The sequence below is a fragment of the Mobula hypostoma genome, chromosome 5, assembly GCF_963921235.1.
Source record: "Mobula hypostoma chromosome 5, sMobHyp1.1, whole genome shotgun sequence".
Taxonomy (NCBI): domain Eukaryota; kingdom Metazoa; phylum Chordata; class Chondrichthyes; order Myliobatiformes; family Myliobatidae; genus Mobula; species Mobula hypostoma.
Window position 1 is genome coordinate 83,365,924 of NC_086101.1, and position 22,239 is coordinate 83,388,162.

Genomic DNA, 22,239 nt, shown 5'->3' on the forward strand with positions numbered 1-22,239 from the left:
CCTTTTCCACATCGTATCCCAATAAATAATAGGGTGTTACACACATGCATGGATTCAGTCTATAATGATTACAGGCAAGCCTCTACAATGGTGCATTCATAGGAAATATTTTGAGAAAATGAAAACTATTCAAGAAAGATTTCAATTTTTTTTAACCTTTTTTAAAACAGTAGATACTTTTAAACTATGATTTTTGTTTTTGATTGATGACATTTGTCAGTTCCTGGTAGGTACCTACCTTGAGGTGTTACCAACTACAGGCTTGCCTGCTTGACTGTTTGCATTTATTGTGTTCTATTTGTTCCCGGTGCGATTAAAGACCGGGATGTGTATGGCTAGCAAACCCAAGGGGAAATGGTATGAAGAAGACATTTGAGTTAGTTTGTAATGTGTGGATACAGCGAAATCTTGTGATGCATCCCAAAAGTGCAGAGCTCCTTGTATTGTGATGTTCATTTCATTGATGTTGCATCTTTAAAGAGATGCAAGAGTAACCAAATGCAACTTAGCAATCATTTTGGCCTTAACTATGGGACTTATTCATGTAGGTTTTTCTTTTCAGAGAATTAAGGCATCATTTCTTTGGTATGAGTGAACATAACTTGCTGCCTGTTACACCCCTGGTGTTTAGGGCAGCAATGAAGGTTCTCCATCTCTGGCTGTGTTCAGTGCTTCCTTCACCGTGTCAATAGCTTCCTCTCGGTTTTTACTGCTGTCAGTCATGCAAGTCCTGGGTGGAGACTCAGGAATACTATCACACTCCGATGTAGAAGGATTCTTGATTGCTATTTCCATAACAATTCTGGTTTACCAGTCAGGGTTGTTAGCGCTGAGTTGAACCCCTGAAATAGGAGGACCCGTGGACCTCTTAGCCTGACCTCTACCCTTTGACCTATTTGACATGGGTGGCCATACCAAGAGCCAAAGCAGAAAGCCCTGACTCCAGCCGACGTAGCTCTCTGGGTCATTGAGGCACACAAGCCTCCAACCACGACAAGGTTGTGGTCGTCTTGAAGGATGAATGAACATAAACATGCTCGATACTGAGGTTCCTCTCATTTTTCTTTCGGGCTAAGGATATAATGTTTTTCAAGATTTGCATTATAAGATGCTCTTAGCTTGGGTTACAATTGCAACGCTAAACAGGAGAGGAACTGACAGACTGATGTAGTCTTCGTACATTTCCGTGAACGTCATCAATCGTCTCTCACTATCAGTAAGGAGTATTTAAAAAGCTGATATTGCCATATTTGATGCTTTGCGATGGACTCAGTTCTTCCTTTGCAATACACTTGAAACAACCCTCCATTATTCAGATTGCCTATATTTATAGTTGGTTGAATTTCAGTTACAGTAATAAAAAGGGGAATATTCTCACAGTTTATTCCATTAACTTTAATGCAACTAGTTGACAATATCCTTACTCACAATTGGGACTATCAACAAGGAGAATTTTATCTACTCTAACTTCTTTCAATAACAGATGCTCATGGTGTCCAATGTAAATTGCTCTCCAGAAGAAGTTTCATTTTGAAGTCTTTAGGATGACCATATTTTACTGCAATATAGCCATTTTTAAAAAATTGTGCAGTCATTTGGATCAGCCAATGCATAATAATATTAATGCTGAACCTTAGTCTTTCACACCTGCCTTCAATTTAATCTCTATATCTGTTTCCTTCACTCTGTTTTGCTTGTCCAGCCTCTCCTTTCTAAACCATTCTCACCATCCTTTCAGAAAAGTGGTAACTTCTGAACTCCCCATCAAGATTCTTAATGAATTCTTGTTTAATACCTTTAGCTTTGTTCTACTTCACAAATTGAAGCATTTTTAATGTGCACATTCTATTCAAAACTTTTATTAATTTGTAGACCTCTTCTCAGTCTCCCCTCTGCCTGCCTTTCTCAGGAGAAACGTGATCTAGTCTTTCATTCTTTCATGCTCCTCATTCTATTATTATGTCAAGGTTCAAGTTTACTTATCACGTACATCTTGAAACATGCAGTGAAACCCAAGGGTGTGCCGGTGGCAGCCCCCAAGTGTTGCCACACATTCCAATGTCAACATAGCATGCCTACAATGCTCAGCAGAATAACACAGAACACAACAAAACAAAGCAACAATCAACAAAACAGCAACAGCAAAACACACCCCATTCATCCCTCCCACCCACACAGGTACACAGTCCTCTAACTAGAAGACGGTCTGTCTTCAGGCCACTGTGGACTCTAATTTGGACTTGGAAGTGCAGACGTTGTCTTTGCAAAACTTGCCTGCATTACTTCAGTGCCTCTATATCCTAATGTAATGTGATAATCAGAACTCCATGCACTCATAATAAGAGATAATACATGGTTATTATAACTTAGTATCTTTCAAATTCCATTCTTTTGGAAATACAACTAGTTCTTGGCTGCATTTTTTTTACAGCTTTGGAAGTCAGTGGTGTGACTTCAATGATTGGTGTATTTTTCTTTGATCTATCTTCTTCCTTTTCTCCACTTTGATTTATACATGCCACATAATAAGTTATCTCATCAAAATATATTTGTATACCTTTCCGCCTTGGTAGCCTCCAACCTGATGGCATGAATATTAATTTCTCCAGGATGCTGCATGACCTGCTGGGTTCTTCCAGCAGTTTATGTGTGTGTTGATTTGTATGCCTTGAATTTGCCTTTGCTGCACTTCATTTGCAAATTTATTTGCTTATCTTGCAAGTTTATCAATGTTGTTCCAGAGTTCTTTCTCCAAAATGTCAGATGCTTCTTAGTGTGCTTGTCAGCAGTTCACAAAAACTTTGGTAATACATATGACTTTGTGAATGTAAATAAGTGCTTTAACCAACTTCAGATAAAACTTGAGAGGTCATAGTGCTGGAGATGACTCATGGGTTTGGTTGGTCATGAGGTGTGTTGCCCATTTTCCTCAAAAAAAATCAGTCGTGTGATTCCTAAAGTACTGCCATTTTCCATCACACACTTTTTAGCAGCCTCAAATGTTCAGAATTTAGAAGCATAATTAGCTGAGAACGCTTGTTAACTTTTTAACGAAAATATATATTATCTTTTTTCCCCTCTTCTGCAGGAATGACTAATAAGCTCACAATATGTCACATACTTTTGCCTCTTTTATAATGGTTTAGTAAATCCTGTGAAGTAGAAATGTTAATATTTAAAGAAAAATCATTTCCATTGATTATTGGTACTTGTGTATCTAAAAAGAATTGGGGTCTTTCAAATGCCGAGTAATCATTTGTGATTTGCTTTAAATCAATACAACAATAGTTCAGAATTCCTCTATTTTGTTTACTGAATCTCTCATGTCTTTGCACTATGAAAATATTGATATTTATTAATATGATATAACCTCTAAAGCTGTTTGCCTTTCTAAGCCTCCCAGTCTGTTCGTGCTTGACTGTCACTGTCAGCTATGTCTAGACCATCATACACAGGCCCACTGAGGCAATCTTCTAATGTTTCAAGTAGATAGTTCCTTTTGTGTGTCCTAACATTTAAAAGTTTTGTATTTCATTTCTGTTGGAAAACTTAGTTTCACAATGACAGACTTGATTTTTATTTTTAGATCTGTCAACAATTGAACTAAAATCTACTTACTCAAAACCAAATCCTAAGTGAAAGGTTATCAAAGTTCAAAGTACATTTATGTCACCATATACAACGCTGAGATTAATCTTCTTTTGGGCATTCACAGTAAATACAAAAAACACACAATAGAATCAATGACAAACTGCACACAAGATGGACAAACAACCAATGTGCAAAAGACAACAAACTGCAAATACAAAAAGAAAAAAAAAACCAAAATAATAAATAAGCAATAAATATTGAGAACATGAAATTAAGAGTCCTTGAAAGTGAGTCTATAGGTTGTTGGAATAGTTCAGTGATGGGGATGAGTGAAGTTATCCCTTCTGTTTCAAGAGGGTAATGGTTGGGTTGTAATAACTGTTCCTTACCTGGTGTGTTCTGAGGCTCCTGTACTGTACTAAGTGCACAACATTCTATTTTATCTGCCATAGATCATGCCTACAAACAGGTGTGCTAGGTGAAATTGGATCAAGCACTTCAATGTACGATCCATGTTGGTGCACCTGGCCACCCATGCATCTGATAATATTACCCGCAGAATCCCATTACTGCTTTGTGACACTCATTTTCAACCTACAGTTGTCATAGAACGGAACCTGCAGAACATGGAATAACAAGTTTAATGGGATGGTAAATAAATTTGGCATTTCTCAGGGATCTTTGGTAACACTATTTTTGCTAATTAGGTAAATGGTTTTTTTTGTCTAATGCCTTCCTAAGCCCAGAATTGTCCTGGATGAAGCATGACTTGGCACTATATCTGGCTTTGTAATTTTTGAAATAGTAAGTTGGTTATTGGACTAACATAAACATCTATTCCAATGGAGGAGCCAATGGATTGGCATGGAGCAGGAGCCTTCTTGGCCTGGTGGTTAGAGATAACTCCTCATTGGGATGGGGCTGAGACGCAGATGAATGTGGTCTGCTTTTGTTAGCTGATAGAGAGTGGCCGTCGACTGATGACTGGACTGGGTTTTCTTCAGGAGAGAGTGAGTGGCCAGAAGATTGGGGAGAAGCCACTGGTGGAAGCAGTGGAGAGAGAGGATGTAATTCTGGGATTCAACAAGGAGAAAGTGGCATGGGGAGGATGTGGAGGATAGGGAGATCAGTGTGGAGTGTGTTAATTTGTTAGACCAAAATCATTGTGTCCTTTCTAGTCACAGGTGAGGTCCCACGGGACTAGCGAGTAGCTGATGTTGTTCATTATTGAGAAAGGAAATGGGGAAAATCCTGGAAACTTATTGATGATCAGCCTCCTGTCAGTAGTAGGTAAGGTACTGGAGAAAATTCTTACGGATAGGATTTATGAGTAATTGGAAAACCACCACCTAATTAGAGACAGTCAGCATGGCTTTGTGTGGGAAGGTGTGTTTTATTAATTTGATTGAATTTTTTTTTTAAAGAGGTGCTGAAGGTTATTGAGAAAGATAGAGCTGTTATTGAGAAAGATCACAGGAGAATGGCCACCCTAGTGTAAACTGACAGGCAGGCAAAAGTAACTCAAATAACCACGTGTTGCAACAGTGGTGTGCAGAAGAGTATCTCTGAATGCACAGCATGTTAAACCTGGAAGTGGATGGGCTAAGTAGCAGAATACCACACCAGGTTCCAACAACAAAAGACCATGCATATACTCAGCGGACACTTTAGTAGGTACAGAGGCACAAAGAGTGTCCCTAAGAGAATTTCCAAGATGCTGCCTGGATGAGAGGGCATGTGCTATAAGGAGAGGTTGTGTATACTTGGGTTGATTCTATGGAGTAGTTGAAGCTAAGATCTGATAGTGATTTCTAAGAATATGAGGGGCATAGCTAGAGTAGATAACCAGCATCTCTTTCACAGTCCAATACCAGATGGCATACATTTAAGGTGAGAGAGGGCAAAGTTCAAAAGAGATGTGCAGGGCAGGTGTTGTTCTTTCCACAGAGAGTAGTAGATGCCTGAAATGCACTGCCTGGGGTGGTGGTTGAGGGAGACGTGACAGGGATGTTCAAGAGGCTTTTGATAGATAGGCATATGAATGTGCATAAAGTGGATGGATATGGATGTAGTGTAGGCAGAAGTGATTCGTTTATGTGATTACTAATATAATTAGTTTGGCACAACATTGTGGGCTGAAAGGCCTGTTCCTGAGGTACTATTTTATGTTCTTGTTCTGTGGGGTGAAGAAGGTGAACAAAAAATATATTTTGGGAGACCATGTATATGAGCAAGGTGCACTTACAGTACTCTGCAAAAGTCCTGGGCACATATATTTCTTCATCTTGGAAACGCATTGATTCTTTCCTGGAGTACTGTTTTACAAACACTAATTGCTTCCCAATACTTTGCCAAGCAGTTACTAGTTTGAATGTGACCAACTTATTCAACCACTATAGTGTCCCAATGGTGCCCTCTCTAGTTTTCGGGATATTATTATTTTAACACACCCTATAAATGACGCTATTCATGCAAACAATTGCAACAGTAATTGCTGGATGGGAGTCAGATTCAGAGTAGATCCAAAACTGATGTGAGATTGTGGTGGCATTGGTTTACTATTCTCAAATGTATTGAGATACAGTGAAAAGCTTTTGTCTTTGAGCCATCTAGATGGTTCGTGCCGTACATTGATGTAGTAGAAAGCAAGAACAGAAGGCAGAATATAGTCTTACAGTGACAAAGGAAGTGCAACCAGGTAAACAAACAAAATACAAGGGTCACAATGTGGTGGACGTGGCCAAGTAGTTAAGGCATTGGACTAGCTACCTGAAGGTCGTGAGTATGAGTCCCAGCTGAGGGAATGTGTTGTGTCCTTGAGCAAGGCATTTAATCACACATTGCTCTGCGACGACACTGGTGCCAAGCTGTATGGGTCCTAATGCCCTTCCCTTGGACAACACTGGTGTCGTGGAGAGGGGAGACTTGCAGCATTGGCAGCTGCTGGTCTTCCATACAACCTTGCTCAGGCCTGCGCCCTGGAGAGTGAAGACTTTCCAGGCGCAGATCCACGGTCTCGCAAGACTAAAGGATGCCTTAAATGTGGTGGACTGAGAGTGTATATGGTTCATTCAAGAGTCTGAAACACCAGGACAGAAACTGTCCCTTGATACTAGTACAATACGCGATCACAACTAGAGTTGGACAGTCAAGTGTTCAAGATTGGTTTAAAATGGTTCTGGTTGTCAGATATTAAATGTAAGTCAACCCAGGAAAAACTTAAAGAGCTTTCAATCTATCTAATTGCTCCCCAGCCAAATTCTGATAGTATGTCTTTTTGAGGGAAACAAAAAGTACTAATTCTTGAGGTCTCTCATAAGTGTTCCTCATGGCCAAATATCCTTTAGTGTCTTAAGACATTGTTCTATCTACATTACTGTACAGAAGTCTTAGACACATTTACATAGCTAGGATGCCTAAGGTTTTTCCGCAATACTGTATTGTTCAGTATGGGAGCATCATTTGTTGTGGAGTGGAGAGCGAGTGGTAGAAGTTAAGAATGTTGGTAATGACGAGGGTGGAGTGCTGTGGGAGGCGTGAGGTATAGGTGGGAGAGGAGGAGTGCCAGGATTGGGGTTGCGCAGGTGCAAATAAACCCAGCCCTGAGATACCAGGTAAGGTAATTTGATTCCAAGCAACTGGTTTATTGATCATTACAGAATGTCTCCCTGGTGCTTCCCACTCCATCCTTTCTCCCTTCGCCTTTTTCCAACCATGATCCCTCTAGTCCTGTGCCCTTCCCATTCTCAGTCCACAATAGAGACCAATATCAGAATCAGGTCTATGATCACTCACATATGTCAAGAAATTTGTTTTTTTTTGTGTGACAGCAGTATAGTACAATACAAAATCACTACAGTATTGAAAAGTCTCACACTCTGTGTCCCTTTCTCACAGTATTGTATGTTTGGATTGAGTTTGATCAATCGTGTGTGTTGAAATTTTGCAGCAGGTCTTGGTCTGCAGTTGTCTTGGACCTCCTGGTGATTGCATTAAGACCTTGTTTTGTGAGCACTATGCGATAAGTTGTGTGTAACGTCCATCTGACATGAAGTATATCACCTACAGTCATCTGTGAAAGTAAGTCATCATCAAACCCAAGGGACTGCCTAAAGAAGAAGCAGACATGGGTAGTCGTTTGGGGAAGTCCAGATGAGTCCAGAAAATTCCCTTGAATTCTGTTTTGCAGGTCCGCCTTTGCTAATTATGATGAATAAATTATACACGATATATCCTCAGTCCGGTTAGTTGAATGGCTTGCTGTAACGGGGCGTCACAGCGGTGCAGTGGTGAGCACGACGCCATTACAGCTCATGACATCGGAGTTTGGAATTCAATTCCGGTGCTGCCTGTAAGGAGTGTGTACGTTCTCCCCATGGTCATGCAGGTTTCCTCGGAGTGCTCCAGTTTCCTCCCACAATCCAGATGTACCGATTAGAAAGTTAATTGGTCGTTGTAAATTGACCCATGATTAGGTGAGCGTTAAAGAAGTGGGTTGCTGGGTTGGAAGGACCTGTGCCAAGCTGTGTCTGTAAGTAACTAAGTACACATTTTTATATCATCTGATGTATAACAATTCACTGAATGAACTCTGACGTTGGTATGAAATACACTATGCTATGATGATCTCCACTCTGCAGGTGTAAAGGCCACTCTGACAAAGAGAAATGTACAGAAAAGAAGAAAGCAGCCAAAATACACCATGGCACTATGGAATTCCTCTTGGAAAATGAAGAAATGATAGTCATTTGGGGGAAAAAAAATTGCATTAGTTTTCATAGTGAGAGACACTATAACAGATAATCACAAGGCTGTAGGAAGGGAGACACTTAATATTCTCTGTCACTAGAACCAAGTAACTATAACAAAAGAAGAGCACAAGCTTCCTCACCATTAAGGACATTTTCACAAGGCGGTAACACAAGAAGGACCCTCAGGAGCCGGCTCCTGTTGTCTACTCGTTGCTACCATCAGGCAGGATGTACAGAAGCCTGAAGGCCCACATTCAATGTTTAAGGAACAGCTACTTCCCCTTTGCCGTTAGGTTTCTGAACGATTCATGAACCCATGAAAACCAACTCACTCTTTTGTGCTGTTCATTTTTTAAAATTGTAAATGATGGTTATTGTCATAAAATAACATTTCACAAAATATGTTCAGATTTCAAAAGGCAGTAATAATATACCTGATTCCAATTCTGAAAATATAAGGCAGACAAATGGGGCTAACAACAAATAAGTCCCTCGGACATGATAGCCTGCATTCGCGGGTTTGAAATGGTAGTTCCAGAGGTGGTGAATGTGTTGGCTGTAAGTTACCAAAATTTCATTATTTCTAGAGTGATTTCAGAAAACCACAAGTGTGTCAGCTCAGTGTCAGAAAGCGAAGGTCATTTAGCTTAATGTCATTGGGGAAGAATGCTGGAAACCATTATCAAGGATTGATTAGCAAGATCATCAAACAGAGTCAAAAATGCTTTTAAAAAGGGAAACCTTACTTGAGAATTTTTCTCCGAGGATAGAACAAATATCTGAGGGTAGATAAAGGGGAACCAATATATGTGGTGTATTTGGTTTCCTGAAGGCATTCAATAAGGTGTCATATGAAAAGTTCAAAGTAAGTGTCTTACCAAAGTACATATGCATTACCGTATGCTACCCTGTGATTCATTTTCTAGCTGACATCTATAGTAGAATAGAGAAATACAATAGAACCGATGGAAAAACTGCACACAAAGACTGAGAAACAAAATGTGCAAACTAATACAAATCGTGTTGATAAAAATATAAATAAGTAAATAAATAATACTGAGGACGCAAGTTGTAATTGAGGTGAGTGAAGTTATCCATGTTGGTTCTGGAGACTGATGGTTGAAGAGTAATAACTGTTCCTGAATCTGGTGGTGTGGGACGGAAAGCTCCTATACCTCCTTCTATGATGGCAGCAGTGAGAAGAGAGCCTAGCCTAGAAAGTGGGGCTCCTTGATGATGGATACTACTTTGTTGCGACAGCATACCTTTATAGATGTGGTTTATGGTGGGGGAGGGCTTTGCCTGTGATGGACTGGGCTGTGTTCTTCACTTTTTGTGGGTTTTTCCATTCATAGAAAGTTACTGCGCACAATTTGAATTTACATGGTGGGTGTGCTATATTGCCCTGAATTGGGGATGGCTGATTCACAGAGAACAGACAATTGAAGTAAATTTTGAATTTTCAGATTAGCAATCAGTAATTAATGGGCAGCTGGGGCCTCAGCCATTTGTCTATCTATATTAGTGATTTGGGCAAAGGGATACACTTACCACAGATGATTGCTTGATTAGTTAAAGATCGCTGCTTTACCAATCTGTTAGAAAGGTTAAGAAAATGAAAAAGAAATTCTGATAAGAGTGTAATACTGGAAAATGTGAGGTTGATTCCTGAACTGGGTGTAATGAGAGAGGTTAAACAGGTTGAGCTTATGAAAGTGGATCATTTGCCTGGAGGTGGGATAACTGCAGGGAGGCTGCTTCCCTATTCAGAGCTAGGTGTAGTTTCAGAATAAAGTTCAGTTGTCTACGATGAACATGTGGAGTGATTTTAGCCTCAGAAGTTTGGGATCCTTTGGAGTTCTTGTACTAAAACACCAAGTCATTGGTGTCCAGGTAGCTGTGAGAGTCCGTAGGCTTCTACTATAAGCCTACGGACTCTCACAGCTACCTGGACTATTCCTCTTCCCACCCTGTCTCTTGCAAAAATGCTATCCCGTTCTCGCAATTCCTCCGTCTTCGCCACACCTGCTCTCAGGATGAGGCTTTTCATTCCAGGACGAAGGAGATGTCTTCCTTTTTTTTAAAAGAAAGAGACTTCCCTTCCTCCACCATCAACTCTGCTCTCAAACGCATCTCTCCCATTTCACGCACATCTGCTCTCACCCCATCCTCCTGCCACCCCACTAGGAATAGGATTCCCCTTGTCCTCACCTACCACCCCACCAGCCTCCGGGTCCAACATATAATTCTCCGTAACTTCTGCCACCTCCAACGGGATCCCACCACTAAGCACATCTTTTCCTCCCCCCCCTTCTGCTTTCCGCAGGGATCACTCCCTCTGCGACTCCCTTGTCCATTCGTCCCTCCCATCCTTTCCCACCGATCTCCCTCCCAGCACTTATCCTTATATTAAGCGGAACAAGTGCTACACATGCCCTTACACTTCCTCCCTCACCACCATTCAGGGCCCTAGACAGTCCTTCCAGGTGAGGCGACACTTCAACTGTGAGTCGGCTGGGGTGATATACTGCGTCCGGTGCTCCCGGTGCGGCCTTCTTTATATTGGTGAGACCCGGCGCAGGTGGGAGACCATTTCGCTGAACACCTATGCTCTGTCCACCAGAGAAAGCAGGATTTCCTAGTGGCCACACATTTTAATTCTACGTCCCATTCCCATTCTGATATGTCTATCCACGGCCTCCTCTACCGTAAAGATGAAGCCACACTCAGGTTGGAGGAACAACACCTTATATTCTGTCTTGGTAGCCTCCAACCTGATGGCATGAACATTGACTTCTCTAATTGCTGTTAATGCGCCTCCTCCCCTTCATATCCCATCCCTTATTTATTTATTTATCTCCTTCCCCCCCCCCCCCTCTTTTTTATCCCTCTGTCCCTTTCACTATAACTCCTTGCCTGCTGTCCATCCTCTGGGCTCCTGTCCCATGATCCTCTCCCTTCTCCAGCCTTGTATCCCTTTTGCCGATCAACTTTCCAGCTCTTAGCTCCATCCCTCCCCCTCCTGTCTTCTCCTATCGTTTCAGATCTGCCCCTCTCCCTCCCACTTTCAAATCTCTTACTAGCTCTTCTTTCAGTTAGTCCTGACGAAGGGTCTCGGCCCCGAAACGTTGATCGTACCTCTTCCTATTGATGCTGCCTGGCCTGCTGCGCTCACCAGCAGTTTTTGTGTGTGAAGGCACTGGTCCGCAAATTTTTTCATGTCATGGATCCCTACCATTAATCAAGAGGTCTGTGGAACCCCATTGAGAACTCCTGCAGTAAGGAGACAGAGACATTGCATTTATTCAAGGCAGAGGTCAATAGACATTTGAGCTACAAGAAGACAAACTGTGGGAAAGATAGGCACAGCAGAGTAGCAGATAGAGTGGCACTGTTACAGCTCAGTGTCAGAGTTCAGAGTTCAATTCAGAATCTGTTCCCCCCCCCCCCCCATGAGCATGTGTCGGTTTCTTCTCTGTGCTCCAGTTTTTTTTTCCCACAGTCTGAAGAATTACCAGTTGGTAGGTTAATTGGTCATTGTAAATTGACCGATGTTTAGGCTAGTGTTAACTTGGTGGAGTTCTGGGCGGTGTGGCTTGTTGGACCAGAAGGTCCTGTTCCGTGCTGTATCTCTAAATAAAATAAAGTAGTGTTGAGGCTAAGATCGGATCAACAGTGATCTTGCAGAATAATAGAACATAGAAAACCTACAGCACAATACAGGCCTCTTGGCCCACAAAGCTGTGTTGAACATGTCCTTACCTTAGAACTACCTGGGCTTACCCATAGCCCTCTATTTTTCTAAGCTCCATGTATCCATCGAGGAGCCTCTTAAAAGACCCTATCGTTTCCACCACTGCTGCCAGCAGCCCATTCCACGCACTCACCATTCTCTGTGTAAAAACAACTTACCCCTGACGTCTCCTCTGTACCTACTTTCAAGCACCTTAAAAATACTGTATGCCCTCTCTTGCTAGCCATTTCAGCCCTGGGAAAAAGCCTCTGACTATCCACATGATCAATGCCTCTCATCATCTTGTACACCTCTATCAGGTCACCTCTCATCCTCCGTCACTCCAAGGAGAAAAAGGCGGAGTTCACTCAACCTATTCTCATAAGGCATGCTCCCCAATCCAGGCAACATCCTTGTAAATCTCGGCACCCTTTCTATGGTTTCCACATCCTTCCTGTAGTGAGGCGACCAGAATTGAGCACAGTACTCCAAGTGGGGTCTGACCAGGGTCCTATACAGCTGCAACATTACCTCTCAGCTCTTAAACTCAATTCCACGACTGATGAAGGCCAATGCACCGTATGCCACCTTAACCAGAAAGTCAACCTGCATAGCAGATTTGAGTGTCCTATGGACTCGGACCCCAAGATCCCTCTGATCCTCCACACTGCCAAGAGTCTTGCCATTAATGTTATATTCTGCCATCATATTTGACCTACCACAATGAACCACCTCACACTTATCTGGATTGACCTCCATCTGCCACTTCTCAGCCCAGTTTTGCATCCTATCAATGACCCACTGTAACCTCTGACAGCCCTCCATACTATCTACAACACCCTAAACCTTTGTGTCATCAGCAAATTTCCTAACCCATCACTCCACTTCCTCATCCAGGTCATTAATAAAAATCACGAAGAATAGTGGTCCCAGAACAGATCCCTGAGGCACACCACTGGTCAGCAACCTCCATGCAGAATATGACCCGTCTACAACCACTCTGCCTTCTGTGGACAAGCCAGTTCTGGATCCGTAAAGCAAAGTCCCCTTGGATCCCATGCCTCCTTACTTTCTCAATAAGTCTTGCATGGGGTACCTTATCAAATACCTTGCTGAAATCCATATACGCTATATCTGCAGCTCCACCTTCATCAATGTGTTTAGTCATATTCTCAAAAAAATTCAATCAGGCTCGTGAGGCATGACCTGCCTTTGACAAAACCATGATGACTATTCTTAATCCTATTATGCCTTTCCAAATGTTCATAAATCCTGCCTCTCAGGGTCTTCTCTATCAACTTACTAACCATTGAAGTAAGATTTTTTTTGGATGAAAGTGTGGACCCTGATTAGCCAAGTAATGTTCCTTATTTTGTTGTAATTACTTATGTTGCTGTAGTTTCCTTCCAAGGGGAGTGTACATTTAAGGATCGATGGCTTGTTTTTTTCATTATTGCGAAACAATGAATTGAGAGCTAAGTTGGATGAGGAATTGTCTCAGTTCTGTTTCAGTGCTTGTTTCACTCCACACTTCAGCCAAATTTACTTTTTTTTTGAGTAGGGTCTGGTTGTGCGAACCAGCCATTTTGCTTAAAGAGTAAATAAAACCTTACTTCTAGAAGTGATCCACTTCCATGAACTTAAAAGATATGCCATACATTTCTACCATATATGCTTTACACCATCAACTTAATTGATTCTATCTCTACCTTCTTAAGTAGTGTTGGGATTTAAGGTCACATCATTGGTTTGGAGGTGAGAGAATATAATTATTGTGTCAACAATTTGATGCAGATAAACTTAAGGATTAGGAGAAGGCCACTTGATCATTTATCCTGCTCTGCAATTTCATAAGCTCCTAACAGTATCATTGTAACATCAACTCTGCATTCTTGTCTATCCACAGAAGCCTGCTGCCTCTTTGCTTATTATGTATGTATGTATCTATCTCTGCCTTAAAAAAAATTCAAAGACTCCTCTTCCGTTGTCCTTTGAGAAAGAGAATTGCAAGGGCTAGCAACCCCCCTGAGAGAGAGGAAGAAAAATTAAGGTGTTTCGGTCTGAATTGTTGACTGTTTATTCCCATCCACAGACGATGCTTGTCCTGCTGATTTCCTCCAGCGTTTTGTGTGTTGCTCTGGATTTCCAGCATCCGCAGAATCTCTTGTGTTTTTGTAAACAAAAAGCTCAGAGAGAAAGAAATCATATCTTTTCCCTTAAATAAATAACTACCCCTTTTTTGAAAAACCATAACTCCTAGTTCTAGATCCTCCCAGAAGAGGAAACATCCACTCTATAAACATCTTGTTAAGATCACTCAAGACCCCGTATATTTCAATCATCTCTCACTACTCCAGTGCATAGAAGACTGGCGACTCCAATATTTTCCAATGAGGGAACCTGCCCATTCTAGGTGTAGTTCTAGCACATATCAAGGAGACTTCTCTTACTTGTGATGAGGCATTGATGTGATCCATTTTAGTACCATTTTGATACAAATTTCATGTCTCCCACAAGGTAAGCCACATTAATTGAAAATCCAAAAGAATTGCAAATGCAAGAAATCTGTGACCTGAAACATTAACCCTATTTTTCTTTCTACTGACACTGCCTGATCTGCCAATTATTTTTCTTTTTTTGAGGGAGTTTTAAGTCAGGGGTCCCCAACCTTTTTTTGCAACGCGGACCGGTTTATTATTGACAATATTCTTGCGGACCGGCCGACCCGGGGAGGGGGGAAGGGGTAGGGTTGCCAGTGGGCAAGAGTAGCAGTCAAATACGTTGTGTTTACCCTGAGAAAGACTACAATGACCATGAAGCCTTGTGCGGGCACCAGTGTGTATGCATGACCTGCACATGTGTGTACATGCCGATTTTTTTTTTTCCCACAAATTGTTTTTGGCGATTCTGTTGGAGGGGGTGTTGATCACGACCGGAATATAGGTGATAAGTGGCTAATGCGCTCAATTTCGTTTCTAAAAGGATTTATCTAACGAATTTAATATTAAACACACAGCGCATATTTTCCTCCCATGAATATAGTGATAAGTCAATTATCATGGGAGGACAGGGGAGCTTGAAGTAAGTGTTGAACGAACTTCCAGTAGAAGTGGTAGAGGCAGGTTCAATATTATAATTTAAAGAAAAATTGGATAGGTATATGGACAAGAAAGGAATGGAGGGTTATGGGCTGAGTGCAGGTTGGTGGGACTTAGGTGAGAGTAGCGTTCGGCATGGAGTAGAAGGGCAGAGTTGGCCTGTTTCCGTGCTGTAATTGTTATGTGGTTATATAAGTGACTTATTAGTCAACAGCATCATAACATTTTAAGTAACGTTTGGATATTAAGCACATAGCACATATTTTCCCCGTATGAACATATAAAATCACTGCAACACACCAATATTGCTGAATCAGTGGGAGCCCTGAGCTTGTTTCCCTGCAACGAGACTGTGCCATTGAGGGGTGATGGGAGACAGCGACACTCGAAGGGAATTCCTTATGTCCAGTCTATTTCGCAATTTGGTTTTTGTTGCATTCATTGCAGAGATATGTTGGAAATGGAAGCAACGTTTTCAGTGTTTTCGTGGCTATCACAGGATATTCACCCTTGACTTTGATCCAGAATGCCGGCAGAGATGTTATGTCAAACATACTTTTCAGCCTGCCGTCATTTGCAAGCTCGAGGAGTTGATCTCCTTCCTGCGCTGACATGGATGACGCGTGCGTAATGACCTCGCGTGCGTTCAAGCTCAACAGTGCGTGACAGGGAATGAGGAAAGGTGCAGCTGACTCCTATCACCAAATTATATCGTTTCCTCATGGTCCAGTAGCACATGCTTTGCGGCCCGCTGTTTGGGGACTGCTGTTTTAAGTCACATTAATTCTCGATTTCATTTCCACTCTGATTTCCTTGTCTTTGGCCTCCTACACTGTTCCAAAATTGTAAGCTCAAGAAACAATATTTTCCCATGTAGCATTATACAGCACTTAGGACTCTTATGTTGAATTTACCATATTTAGCCTTCCACCATTCCAGTTTTGTATCTCTATTTCTAACACTTGTTTTCTTTCCTCTTTTGCAAATTTCATTTCTCTCCTCCTATTTACACTACCCCAGATGTGCTCTTTGTTTGGCACTGTTCTTTGTCAGTTGGTAATATCTGATCTCTACCCTATCACAAACTTCACCTTTAGCTCTTGCCATCCTGCCCCTTTTATTGACCGCTTGTCTCATTTCTAAGTTCTCCCAAAGATCACTGACCTGAAATGTTAATTTGATTTCTTTCTCTGCAGACATTCTGACTTGTTGAACATTTCTAGTTTATTCAGTACTAAATTTCAAATTTCTGGCATTTACAACTTCTGGATTTTGTGTTTCTCTTATTCAATTAAACTTATTTACAAGTTTTGTTTGAGAGGATGGAGAGGATTTGGACAAATGGGTGGAGCAGGAACAATAATTTGTGTGTAAAAGTAGTTATTAAAGTGTATTGAAAGTGAGATGGAAAACAGTAGTGTGGGTTGATGTTACAAGTTGCATTCACAAGTAAATAAAATAACCAGTAACATAAATTTGTTCTCAACACAAACTCGCGTTTCTTTGTGCTGACCTACACTAAATTTAAATTTCTTCTCCATTGTTTTATGTGGCCTTATTGCTTTAATATCATACAGCCCGACACACCTCCGTGAGCATTGTGTTCCTTCACCATGGACTTTTCTCATTTCCTTTGGATGTGCCTTTTGCTAATTTATGCTAAGTTCTGGAATTTCTTCCTTTATCTCTCTATCCATCTGATTCTTTCCTGATGCTCCTGAAAGCTCACCTCTGTGATCAGACTTGTGCCAATATCGCCTTTTATGGCTTAGTGTCATATTTTGCCTGGTGGCAATCCTCTGAAGCTCTGCGGGACATTTCCTTCTATGTTAGAGGCAGAATATAAATTGTTCATGCTAATAGCAGTTAATGGTGATCAGATTTTCTTTACATGGCATTATGGTTGGAAATGAAGGAACTCTGTCATGGGAACATGAAAGCACTTTGATAATTGCTGTAAATACACCAATTTGCTTAATAAACAGGGATTGGGTTGAATAATATGTTAATTTAATCACCTCCGTGATAGGAATCCAGTCACAAACATCAGGTAATGAGCTTGCCTGAAGATCAAAGGACAAGAATCTCTTGGTGGCCATACATATTGCACTGCCTATGTAAATCCTTAGGTATGCAAAATCATGTGCTTTGGTTTTAAGATATTTCAGCCTGAGGCAATTATGATACTTCATTGCAGGAACAGAACCAAGCGGTTTTGAAGAGAGTAATATCACATGAATCCATGTCATAAACATGAAGGGTCAATTTAACAATTGTAATTGATTTCTCATGATCAACATTTATTAAATCAGGATTATAAAGACAAACTTGAAACCAAATTTCTCAGACTTGTGTAGTGTAATGACTTACTACTGTCCCTTACACTGCTGGCATTAGGGCAGCAAATTAGGTCCTCCATCTCTTGTCAGTGTTCAGGGCCTCCTTCATCATGTCAGTAGCTTCCTCTTGGTTTTTACTACTGTCAGTCATGCAAGTCCTGGGTGAAGACTCAGGAATACCATCACACTCAGATGTAGAAGGATTCTTTGTTGCTGTTTCTATAACATTTTATTTTTGACCAGTCAGAGTTGTTAGCCCTAAGCTGAACCCCCAAACCTAGAAGACCAGTGGCCCACTCTTAGTCTGGTTTCCACCCTTTGACTTATTAGGTAGAGGTAACTCTACCAAAAGCCAAAGTATAAAGCCTTGAATCCAACCAACATAGCTCTCCAGGTCATTGAGGCACGCAAGCCTACAAACCACAACAAGGTTGCGATACTCTTGAAGGGTAGTGTAATAAAATGCACTTACAGAATAGTCAAACAACATCTCGTCATCCTGATGACACATGTAGAAAGGGATGCGACTGTGGGGGTTCCAGATGATTGTTATGGATTGCTAGAAGGCATTCAGCTACCAGGCATAATTTCTCTAATCAACCTAAGTATCTATCACTACATTTTTGTTTTGCTTACCTGTGTTCTTTCAAGGCTGATGATGTGACAGTCAGCACAGCAAAAGTAGCGTTGATGAGAAGTATCTTTTTTCCTTTCCTGTCTTAACAATTAAAAACATAAAGTATTTGTAATCAGAATCAGGTTTAATATCACCATTGTATGTCATGAAATTTGTTGTCTTTAGACAGCGGTACGTAATAGAAAAAATGACTTACAGTAACTATAGATAAATGCAAAATATTAGTGTGGTAGTGTTCATGGGTTCAATGTCCATTTAGAAATTGGATGGTAGAGGGGGAAAAAGTTGTTCCTGAATCATTGAGTGTGTGCCTCCAGGCTCCTCTACCTCCTCCCTGATGGTAGCAATGAGAACAAGGCTTGACATGGTGATGGAGTCCTTGGTCCTTAGTGATGGACAGTGCCTATTTGAGGCCTCACTCCTTGGAGATGTCCTGGATACTCCAGAGTCGCCCAGTTTCTCTGTTCCTTTGTTGGAATAAATAATACTCACTCAAAAACAGATGGCTTGAAAGTGCTCTGGCAATGCCACTTATACTTTTAAAATTCAGTTACTGTTTTTTCAAAGGAATACAGAATTTAACCGAGGGACATGAGCAATATTTCTGCACAAGATCCAGTGCCAACCGAAGGAGAAAAATAAAATACGTGAAGAGTGTTTAATATTTGAATAGGTAGACTTGCAGAAAGAGATCAATCATTTTAAAATCTGTGATTTACTCTACAGCTGGTATTATTGAGGCAATGATGAATTTAAAGATCATTATTAAAGAGATGTTTTTTTTCTAATTTTATACAGATCATATTGCAGAGTAGGCACAATCTATATGAGCTCTTGCTTATATAAGTCAACGTTAACTGTTGATCCTTTGAAAATACAATTTGAGTGAGGTAAAAAGCATTTTAATGGTGACTGAAATTTGTAATTGCATGGTCTTTACCTGAATTTTGAAAATCAGCCCTTGTACAATTAGCTAACTGTGGGGTACATTGTGATCTCTTTGAAGATATAGCATGATTAATTTTAGTTCCATATTAAGGAAATTCATTGACTAATCCTTAGGTGCATTGCTTATCATTGTACACACCTGCAAGTTTATTATTGTTTTTTGAGGTTGACAGGAGTGTAATCTCATAATACATTGCTGTGGAACTGTTGTATTTAAAGTAATGGTCCATGGCATTAGAATCAGGTTTAATATCACCAGCATATAATGTGAAATTTTTATCTTTCTGACAGCAGTACAATGCAATACATGATAATAGAGAGAAAGAAGAAAGCTGTGAATTACATTAAGTGTATGTATATATGTATATATGTGTATATTTATATATAGTAGTGCAAAAATAAGAAATAAAAAAAGTGTCATGTTCAAGGGTTCAATGTCCATTCAGAAATCGAGTGTAGAGGGGAAGAACTTGTTTCTGAATCATTGAGTGTATACATTATTCTTAGAAGTGTAGAAATGGGAAACAAAATGTAGCTTTTATTTGATAGTGTTGTTGGGAAGGATGTCTTGGATAAGGACAGAACTTTGTTTCAGATTGATCAAAGAATCCATCTACACTTTTCATTCTTGTTTCTCTGCAGAATGGGATTTGGGGAATTATTGTGTAGTGCTAGGATATAAATGTTTGCAACAAAATAATATTTTTAATCTATTTGGAACTGTATATTTAACACCCAAGTTTGTGTGTGTGGTGCGTGCGCATTCATTGGTGCTTATACAGGCTAAAGAGATACAGAGGGAGAGGAGACTGCATACCCTGCAGGGGCATTTCACACTTATTAACAAGAAAAAGCCATTTTATAATATTTTGAAGGAATTTTGTCTTATTTAATTTGGCACCCATTTGATTTTATTCTTTTCCCTTAGGCCCAACCTAGAGGATTGAATTTGGGTTAAATACGCACCTGTGCTGAAGTGCCAATGTGTCAATGCAGTCCACTTCTTACTTGCGGTTACTGAAGATTTACAGCTATATGTGGGTCTGAAAACCATTGAAATAATTGCACAGCTGTTCAGTACAGTACTGGAAACAATTCAACTGCCCATCAGTATAATTTTACAGGTATTTGATTTTTCTCCTCTTGTTCTTAGAAGTTTAAATGGTTTCAGCATGGACTAGGTGGGCCAAAGGGTCTGTTTCTGTGCTGTACTTTTCTATGACCCTATAAGTGTAGAAGTGGGAAACAAGATGTAGCTTGCTTTTGAACTGATAGTGTTGTTGGGAAGGATATTGTGGATAAGGACAGCATTTTGTTTCAGTTTGACCAAAGGATCCATTGAACTTAGATCTCCTACACTTTGCAATTCTTGTTTCTCTGTAGAATGGGCTTTAGGGCATTTTGGCTTCTCAAAAAATAAAAAAGAGGAATAACTATGTTACGTGTTCCATCAGTGGATAAACTGCTTTTAGGTTACACAGAGTGGAATAAGGCAAACTGATAAAACAAAGGTGTTCAGCAGGGAGGGACATTTGGTGTTTTGTGGCTCATCTTATGACGTGTCATATTTTTACTTGCTTTTACAAAATATGCCTTGGCTTCATTTGTGGCATAAAAATTACAATTTCCAGTTCAGCTTGTGTAAAAAGATTGTTTCCCTGTCACTTGCAATAACATCTAACTTCATGTCATTTTTTATTATTACTCATAGGTACTTGTAATGTGAGTATACCAGTGACAGTATGAGTGTCCTAATGATTGAAGCCTTTTGTGGGGGTTCCCACAAACAGCTGCTTGATCTTCTTCAAGAGGAGATTGAGGGATGTTCCGTCTTTACCTTAACAGCAAAAAAATGGCACTGGAGAGCACGTACCGCTGCACTGTATTTCACACAGACCATACCACCCAGTGACAGTTACAGGTAAGTGAGCAAGGAGAAAGGCTGTAAACGCTAATTACCGTGTAGCTGGTAATTATGTGGAATAGCCATGTAATGTACTGTACATTCTCCAAAGCTTCATCAAACCCATTCCTCGGTACTTATATTGTGCTAAAGGTTTTATACTCATATCTGCTACCTTCTCTAATGCATGTGCCTCTGACGTACTTAAATGTCATTAGGGAGACACAGGCACACACAATGCTGGAGGAACTCAGCAGGTCAGACAGCATCTATGGTAAAGAGTAAGCAAGTCAATGTTTCTAGCTGAGACCCTTCTTCAGGAGAAGGGTCTCGGCCCAAAAAGTCAACAGTTTACTCTTTTTCATAGATGCTGCCTGATGTGCTCAGCTCCTCCAGCGTTCTGTGTGTATGGCTTTTGATTTCCAGCCTCTGCAGACTTTCTCGTGTTTTAATTATTACCTAAGTATAATCGGAAGTTGCTTGTTTTTACTGCATTTGATAATGTGGAATGACATGATTGATACACATTGAAATCTCTCTTAATTGAATTTTAAACAATTTTTACATTGTTTACTCTAGGTAATCTATTTATCAATCTGCAAACCAGCTACTTGGGGAATGCTGATGACATCATATGGGAACAAACTCATTGTGGCCATTGAGCCTGACCTTGTCAGAAAGCTGAATTAATATATGGAATTGAAATGACAAGATTCTTGAAGACCCCTGGGTTAATGAAGTCGTTTGTTGTAAATTTAACTCCCATATGCTGTAGGACTGTGGCATTCTCCCTCCATGATGCAATCAGAATATATTGCTTAAATGAGAAATGAGTTAAAATATAAAGAACAAAGATATGGAAGAAACTTTTGCCTCCCGATGTAAATTAATATCATTATTTCCTAATGATTGTAAGTCATCAAAAAATTACTACAGATAGACAAAAGCAATAATGTTATTGCTACTGCTCCACCCATTTGCCCATTCAAAATCCCTCCATCCCCTCAAACAAAACTAGTAAATATGCTTGAATAAGAGAAATTCAAAAGCCAAAAGTTGTAGATGCCGGAAATTTGAATTAAGTACTGAATAAATTGGAAATGTTCAACTATGAGCATCTATAGAGCGAGAAATCAAGTTAACATTTCAGGTCAATGACCTTTGGGAGAAGTTAGAAATGAGACAAGCAATTGAAAAAGGGACAGGATGGCGAGAATAAAAGGTAAAGTTTGTGATAAG

General features: G+C 40.4%; 1 protein-coding gene across 6 annotated transcripts in view; it reads left to right on the top strand.

Moving 5' to 3' along the window:
• gtdc1 (glycosyltransferase-like domain containing 1) overlaps positions 1–22,239 on the top strand; it is a 369,108-nt gene that overhangs the window by 72,427 nt on the left and 274,442 nt on the right. For 5 of the 6 annotated variants that reach the window (XM_063048614.1, XM_063048619.1, XM_063048618.1 and 2 more), the window contains 2 exons: positions 20,026–20,221; positions 20,809–21,018. In XM_063048614.1, the coding sequence (XP_062904684.1) occupies positions 20,840–21,018 (179 nt within the window). In that variant the 5' untranslated portion in view covers positions 20,026–20,221; positions 20,809–20,839. Of the gene's footprint in view, positions 1–20,025; positions 20,222–20,808; positions 21,019–22,239 lie in introns of those variants that run through there. The other variant, XM_063048617.1, reaches the window with a different exon arrangement.